Source organism: Diceros bicornis, chromosome 17, assembly GCF_020826845.1.
Source record: "Diceros bicornis minor isolate mBicDic1 chromosome 17, mDicBic1.mat.cur, whole genome shotgun sequence".
Classification (NCBI taxonomy): Eukaryota; Metazoa; Chordata; class Mammalia; order Perissodactyla; family Rhinocerotidae; genus Diceros; species Diceros bicornis.
In genome coordinates this window covers 14,305,346-14,313,957 of record NC_080756.1, presented here as the reverse complement: position 1 = coordinate 14,313,957, position 8,612 = coordinate 14,305,346, and the positions used below count along the sequence as shown (strand labels likewise).

The 8,612-nt window shown below is 36.2% G+C and overlaps 1 protein-coding gene across 1 annotated transcript; it reads left to right on the top strand.

Moving 5' to 3' along the window:
• Nucleotides 1–6,061: 6,061 nt before the first annotated feature.
• On the top strand, nt 6,062–7,944 carry LOC131416536 (olfactory receptor 6C68-like). Its single transcript, XM_058559211.1, has 2 exons — nt 6,062–6,126; nt 6,963–7,944. Exons 1-2 carry the CDS (start codon nt 6,062–6,064, stop codon nt 7,942–7,944), a joined length of 1,047 nt encoding a protein of 348 aa, XP_058415194.1.
• Nucleotides 7,945–8,612: the final 668 nt, after the last annotated feature.

Below are 8,612 nucleotides of genomic sequence, written 5' to 3'. Positions count from 1 at the left end.
TTTCTTGTAATGGGGGTCTCGTGGCCATGAACTCCCTTAGCTTTTGTTTATCTGGGAGAGTTACTATTTCTCCATCATATTTGAAGGATATTTTTGCTGGATAGAGTATTCTTGGCTGAAAGTTTTTGTCTTTCAGTATTTTGAATATATCATTCCAGTCTCTTCTAGCCTGTAAAGTTTCTGTTGAGAAATCCGCTGAGAGCCTGATGGGAGTTCCTTTGTACGTTATTTTTTGTTTTTGTCTAGTTGCCCTTAACATTGTTTCTTTGTCGTTGACCCTGGCTAGCCTTACCACTAGATGTCGTGGTGAAGGCCTTTGTCTGTTAATATATATAGGTGTCCTGTTGGCTTCACTTACTGGTATTTCCTGCTCCTTCCCCAGATTTGGGAAATTCTCAGCTATTATTTCCTTGAATAGGCTCTCCGTTCCTCTTTCCCTCTCTTCTCCCTCAGGAATACCTATAGTTCTTATGTTACATTTTCTAATAGAGTCAGATATTTCTTGGAGTCTTTCTTCATTTCTTTTTAGTCTTAGTTCTCTCTCCTCTTCCATCTGGAGTATATCTGTATTCCTATCCTCTAAAGTGCTAATTCTTTCCTCCATATTGTCAGCTCTGTTCTTTAAAGATTCCAGATTCTCCTTTATCTCTTCCATTGTGTTCTTCATCTCCATCAGCACTGACTGGTTTTTCTTTATGATTTCAATCTCTTTTGTGAAGAAACTCCTAATCTCATTGAATTGTTTGTCTGTGTTGTCTCGTATTTCGCTGAGTGTTTTTATGATAGCTATTTTGAAATCTCTGTCATTTAGTTTATGGATTTCTGTGTCTTCGGGGTTGATTTCTGGGTGCTTGCCATTTTGTTTCTGGTCTGGTGATTTCATATATTTTTGCATTGTGGTTCCTGTGTTGGTTTTGTTTTTCCTCATCCTGGAAATCTCTGGTTGCAATTTCCACCAGCCACCACTGTCTGGTGGTGAAGGGCTGTGTAGTCTAAGCCCCCTGTGCTCTGCCCCAGTTTTTCTGCTGCCATCCGCAGTTTTGTTTTTCGTTTTTTGTTTTTTTCCCGCTGCGGTCCATGGGTCCGGTTGTTTGATCAGGTGTGCTGCGGATCACTTGGTCTGGTCTGTCGCAGATCTCTTGGTCTGGTCTGCTGTGGATCGCTAGGTCTGGTCTGGTCGGTTGAGCTGCAGGGTCCAGTTTGCGGGGAGGGGGGAGCTCTCTTTTGCCCTCTGGGTCCCTGATGTGGGAGGCTTCTCATTTGCCCCTCTTTATGCGCTCTCTGGGGTGCTCAGATGTTGATGGTAGCCCTGTGGCTCTTCTGAGTCCTCTGTGCGGGAGTTTCTCACTGGCTGAGAGAGCCCGAAGAGCTACGGTTTCCCCGCCGAGGGCCGCCCCTCCCCCCTCTCTGGGAGCCCCGCGGACTGAGATCGCTGATCTGATGGGGAAGGAAAGGAGTTCTCCTTACCTCTCCCACTTCCTCCGGGGGCCCAGCACGTTCGGCTCTCAGATGTGCAGCAGTGTGGATCTTTCCGCTCTAGCTTTTCAGTGTCTGGGATTCCATTGTTGGTCTGTGACTGTTCCTTTTGTTGTATCTTGTGGGGGAAGAGTTCACGGGAAAACTCACTCTGCCATGATACTGACGTCACTCAAGCTAGTTTTTTATTAGTGTTAGCATGACATATCATTCTCCATCCCTTTTCTTTCAATCTATCTGAGTCTATATATAAAGTTGGTTTCCTCTAGACAACATGTAGGAATACAAGAAGAATGAAAGAATGGAACAGAAGAAATATTTACAGTTTCTCAGAAGTTTCTTCTGTTTTAATTCACTCTGACCATCTCTGTCTTTCAATTGATATATTAGACCATTAACATTTAAAGTGATTATTCAGATCACTTTAAGCTTTTGAAAGCCCATAGGGCAGAGAAAAGTGACTCTTAAAGGTTAGGTGTTTGGCAAATGTTTTTCCTTTTGTCCAACCCTCAATTTGTAGTAAAGAATGTTCTATGGCCTGCAGGGAACAGGAACTTCTGGGAGTTCCTGACCCTTCTTTATTTCCATTTTTTCCTACAATGAGATAAAATTATACAAAGCACTGTTTAATAAGTAAAAAGTGTCCCTATGCAAAGACTGCCTGTACCAAGAAAAAAAAGGAGAATCCTTCCATACCTCTTTCAGCTTCTGGCAGCCCTTGGAATTCCTTGATTTGTGGCAGCCTGATTCAAATCTCTGTCTCGATCTTCACATGGCTTTCTTTCCAGAAGAACCTCAGTCACTGGATTTAGGGCCTTCTCAAAATTCTTAGCTTAATTATATCTGCAAAGACCCCTTTTCAAAGAAGGTCACAATTTCAGGTTCTGCGTGTTAGAACTTGGACAGATCTTTCAGGGCCACTATTCAAGCCACCACAGCAGTCAACTGATTTATAACAAGGTTGCTAAGACAAATCACTGGGAAAAGAATATCATTTTCAACAAATAGTGCTAGACAACTGGATATCCATGTACAAAACAGTGAATTTAGACATCTTTCTCATGGCATATACAAAAATGAATCATAGAACTAAATGGAAAAACAAAAACTCTTAGAGGAAAACATAGGAGTTAATCTTTGTGACCTTGGGTTAAACAATGCTGTCTTAGATATGACACCAAAGGACAAGTGGTAAAAGACATGCACAAATCAATTTGACTTCATCCAAATTAATTTTTTTTCTTCAAAGGACACCATTCAGAAACTGGAACACCCACACAATGGGAGAAAATATTCAAAAAATCATATGTCTGATGAGATGCTTGTATCCGGAATACATAAAGAACTCTTACAACTCAACAATAGGAAAACAATCCAATTAAAAAATGAGCAAAAGATCTGCACAGATGCCACACCAAAGACGATATGCAAATGTTAAATATGCACATGAAACGCTGGGCAATATCATATGTCATTAGGGAATTGTAAATCAAAACAACACCAAGATATCACTACACGTGTACTAGAATAGCTAAAATTAAAGTCTGATCAGGCTAAGGGTTGGCATTGATGTGGAGCAAGCAGAACTCTCAAACACTGACAATAGGAATGTAAATGCTAAAGGCATGTTGCAAAAAAGTTTTGCAGACTCTTTAAAAGTTAAAAATACACCTAACCTATAAACTAACAAACCAGTGCACTTCATTTTGAGGTATTTATCCAAGAGAAATTAAAGCATATTTCCATATGAATCTAGTACACAACTGTTCATAGCAGCTTTATTTGTAATAGTCACAATCTGGAAAAACTCTATAAGTCAATCAACATTGGAATACTACACAGAAGTGAAAAGGAATGAAATATTGATACATATAAACACAGGGATAAACTCTTAAATACCTGCTCAGTGAAAGAGGCCTGGTAAAAAATAAATACAATATTTCATTATTGTATTTACTTAAGCTTTGATATGAAAGCAAACTAATCTATAGTGGTAGACACCTTATCAGTGGTTGCCTGAGGAATGGAGGAGTGCAGAAAGAGGAGGGCACAAGAGATGACACAGGTGCACAAGGACACTTTTGGGGGTGATGGACATGTTCACTCTTGATTGTGTTGTGTTCACAGGAATGTACATAGGTCACAACTTATCCAATTGTACCCTTTAAATATGTGCAGTTTAGTGTATGTTTATTTTCCTTCAATAAAGCTGTTAAGAAAAATAAGAAAATGAATGAAATAACCTGGTACTTGTCCTGCTGTCTCCAAGGACACTGGAACCAGCCTTTGTTAGTAATTTTTCTTTTGCCAATTAAAATGACTCCAAAGATCCATTAGTGACTTTTGAGTGTAAATCACCAAGGATCTTTTGTTTATTCATTTATTTTCAGGTAGAGCAGACTAAAAAAAAAAAAAAAAAAAAAAATCAAGGTTGGTATTGTTCAAACCTCAGTCACTGTCCAGAGAGATTGAAATACCAGCTCTTTCTTGTGTTTTTTTTTTCACATTTATTTATTTATTTATTTTATTGGTTTATAAAATTGTATAAATTTCAGGTGTACTTCGTTATACTTCTATTCCTGCATGGATTACATCATGCTCTTTCAAAAGAGGGGAGAGTCTCTGGCATTCTACTGCCATAGATCATCTTTTATCCCTTTTTAAATGTCAAAATATACAAGAAAATATTTCTTACATCTTTTGTGAAAAAAATCAATCTAATTTGTTGGCGACAGCAATCTCAGAGAGCTTTCTACCTGTTCAGAGAAACTGAGTGTGACATGGATGCATCAGCAAACGTGAAGAGATGTTCTCATGAAAATCTTCATCAAATCTACCATTTTCAACTAAGTGCCTTTAAGAATTACTATTTTTAAGCAACTTAAGGAAGTTATGATTGACTAATAGAAAAGTGAGTATGATAAATTTTCGACATGAGGAATATTTCTCTTAGTGAAACTTTCGCCATATTTTTCTCTGAGAAAAAAGATTCCACCTGCCTATATTAAAATCAGATATATGATTTATAAGGTATATTTTATAAAGCCTTCAAAAATATATATGAGATGTCTTAATAGTAAATAGATGGATATATAAATATGAATCCTAACATAAGAAATATCCAGAAATGACATTAGCTATACCATCAACTTCAAATTGTGAAATGAAAGCACCTATTGTATGTGCCTGTGTGTGTGCATGTGCCTGTGTGTGGGTATATTTCCCCTTCATCACGCCAAAAGAACACTCATTAGAAATCTCTGCCTCTTTTCAAATATTTACTGAAAGATAAACAGAAATCAGTAGGTTATACATCACTATTAATTAATTTATTGAATTCTATCTTATAATACTTTATAATATCTTGTAAGAAAAAAATATTTTTTGAACATTGAGTAATGCCCATAGCGTGTTGAGCTGAGTAAGGTTACATGGTGATGCATATGTAGCTGAGAAATAAGGAGAAAGGATGGCAGAAAAATAGGTAGACTACAGCAATCATTCTCCACTACTTCTGGATTTAATCTAATGTGTATGTGGTGTATGTCCCAGAAGTCCCTGGGAGGGTTCTAGTTTTCAGGCAAACCAGGAGCCTAGGTCCGCACTTCTTTCCTCGTTTGGTGACTGCCAGCCTGTGGGTTTAACTATCAGATGTGGCTCATCTCCTACTTTAGTATGAATAAAATACAGCTAAAAAACAGTAAAGAGAAACTGTTTACAAAAAAAGTGTGATTTCAAGGGGAATTTTTTTCACTTACTGATACAGGATTACCAGCATTGAAACACTGATTGACAATTGAAAACTTTCAATCCTACACTATAGTAATTAATTCTTGTTGCATGAGAAAATTACTGTGCAGCTTTGACATAAACTCAGCATCAAAAATCCCATGATCTCTGGATTTAACATTGCAGTAATAGATCACAGTGAGGATGGAAACATGGTATCAATAAAAACACAATTAATTATTTGAAACACCAGGGAAAGAAGAGAAGGCAGTTCTAACTTTTCTCACAATTGTAAAGACCACTTCACAATGTGACTTAATTAATATAAAACCTCTTCTTTAGAAGAAAAAAGCAAAAAAAACCCTAAAATTTTCAAGTAATAGAGTCAGATACACAGAAAATAAACAGATTAAGTTTTCAGAGCAATATGAATTTAAGTCAAAATATGAACAAAAAGCTTTCTCTGTTTATATTTGTAAATTTGGGGTATACAAATTTATTCAGAAAATATTCTATAGATGTTGACAATATACGTGGACTGTGTTATTGGTTGTTGCTATCACTGTGAGAAAGGAATGATCCCAACAAACATATTCTCCAGCTGAGCACTAACACACTGGCAAGTTTTGTTTGTTTGAAGAGCACAGAGTGGTGTGTAGGCTAAGATAGTCATCAGAATTTCCCATGGGAAATGGTGCTTCAACTGAAAATCAATGATCCTTAGCTTTACTCACTTAAGTTGAGAAATATGGGACAAAGTACACAATACAACTGCCTACTATAATCCCTGGCACAGAATGCGTGGTTAACAAGTGGGACCTATTGACCCACGGGAGAGTGGGAAGGGTGGCTCACCATGTGGAAGATCAGGACTTCTGTTCTAGACACTGAAATGGACATGCATGTGGTTTGTGCAAGCAGGTGTGTTTGGTACTAGGTTCAAGATATAAGTAAATATATTTAGTATTCAATTCAATATGTAATTCAGAAAAAATCCATTACCAGAAACAGAAATTTAGTATTCATTAAGTAAAAGATATTATATAAAATTGTAGGAATTTTATGGAAAAATTGGAAAAAACAAGGAGAGAATGTATAGTCAGAAGTGAAGAACTAATAAGTCCATGGAATCAAAACGGCCAAAAAGATCACATTAAAAAAGCCATGTGTAATTTTTATGTTAATTTATGAAAACATTTCATGAACATAAATACATGAAAACTGTGTTTAAATTCTGCTTATCAGCTTGCACATTGACAAATAAATGTAGAAGGATGTCAAGAATGATAGAGAAATATAGAAGGAAAACGAGGGAGGGAACCTTATATGTGGTCTTTTCTTGAGGTTTAGCATTGTTCTTAGGAAAAAATACACTTATTCCAAAAAAGAGAGAAAAGAAAAGAATCTAATTGTAAAGCTGGAGCAGACACTTCAAATTCTGGGCAAGACTCTTTAGACTGATTCCAAACTATATATTATGTATTAATGATTTGACTAGGACCAAATTGTTAACCAAAAGCATAAGTTTAATGATGTGATTTTTTTTTTATTTAGCTCCGATTAGAGAAGAATTTGAGGGAGCTAAATGACATTTTTGCTATCAATAAAATCATACCACATTAGCAGATAAATCTAATCATATTCATAATATGATTTAAAATATGATATGAAAATATAGTGAAAGTAGAGATGATTAAATTAGATTTTATATAGACACTATGATCTATATAATAATCTCTGAATTATTGGACATGCAGCTTGAACAGAAGTCCTAAAGCGACGAAAAACTCTACAATAACAGCATTCATACTACTGGGCCTGACAGATGACCCTGAGCTACAAGTTCTGCTTTTTATCTTTCTGTTTCTCACCTACATGCTGAGTGTAACTGGGAACCTGACCATCATCACACTCACCTTTGTGGATCCCCAACTTAAAACACCCATGTACTTGTTTTTACAAAATTTCTCCTTCTTAGAGATCTCATTCACAACTGCCTGTATCCCCAGATACTTGTATAACATAGCAACAGGTGATAATATCATTACATATAATGCTTGTATCATCCAAGCGTTTTTTACTGATCTCTTTGCAGTAACGGAATTTTTTCTCCTGGGCGCCATGTCCTACGACCGCTATGTGGCCATCTGCACACCCTTGCATTACGTGACCATCATGAGCAGCAGAGTCTGCAGGAGACTTGTTTTTTGCTGTTGGTTGGCTGCATTGTTGGTCATAATTTCACCACTTATTCTGGGGCTAAATTTGAAATTCTGCAACTCGAATGTCATTGATCATTTTCTCTGTGATGCTTTTCCCCTCCTGAAGATTACATGTTCAGACCCACGGTTCATGGAACAAACTGTTTTAATCTGTGCTGTGCTGACCCTCATTTTGACTCTTCTGTGTGTAGTTCTATCCTATACTTATATTATCAAGACAATTTTAGGATTTCCATCTACCCAGCAAAGAAAAAAGGCCTTTTCCACCTGTTCTTCCCACATGATTGTAGTTTCCATCACCTATGGCACATGCATATTCATCTATATGAATCCAACAGCAAAGGAACAAGTGACTATTAATAAAGTGGTTTCACTACTCGTTTCTTCCATTTCACCGATGTTAAACCCATTTATTTACACACTAAGAAATAAGCAAGTGAAGAAATCCTTCGATGACTCAATCAAAAGAATTGCATCATTCCTGAAGAACCAAAATAAAATAGCACTCAATAAATAAAGTTAAAATAAAAAATGAATAGCTGTTAAACCTTTCCATTGGAGCTTATAATTTTCTTGATCTTTTAACAATCTATCTTTCAATGATGTTATATTTCTCATCTCCTCTTTAGATTTACTTATATCGAGCCTTAATCAACTCATTTCTTTCTTTTGGTTTTTACTCAAGTTCTTGCAGATTTGTCTCAGTAAAGGACATGAAAGTGTACTTCTCATCAATTCATTTGTAGAAAAATATAACGACAATAATGAAGTTTGCAGTATAATAAAAATATTCTTTAGTCTTCCATAAAATTGACGGCACAATACTGCTGATTATTGTATTCAAATATGCATAATGTAATACAAAAATTCAAGTAAGAATTGAAATTTTATGTTAAAATACTGAACAGGATGAATGAGGGCATGATATAATAATACAAGGAACAACTGAGAGAGAAGATAATAGATTTTCTAATACTCTAGGAATGTATACTAAAAACAAAAACACGCTGGATAAAAACCCACAACTATTCTTTTGAACATATAGCTGAGAGTAAAGATTAATATGTGGGCAATCACAAGGTATCAAAGATACAGGATAGTCAGAAATGAAGATAAAATAATCCCATCTATGACCCATGGATTCCCGGGAAAGCAAAGAATGGAGGATGGAGAGATGCAAGTTGT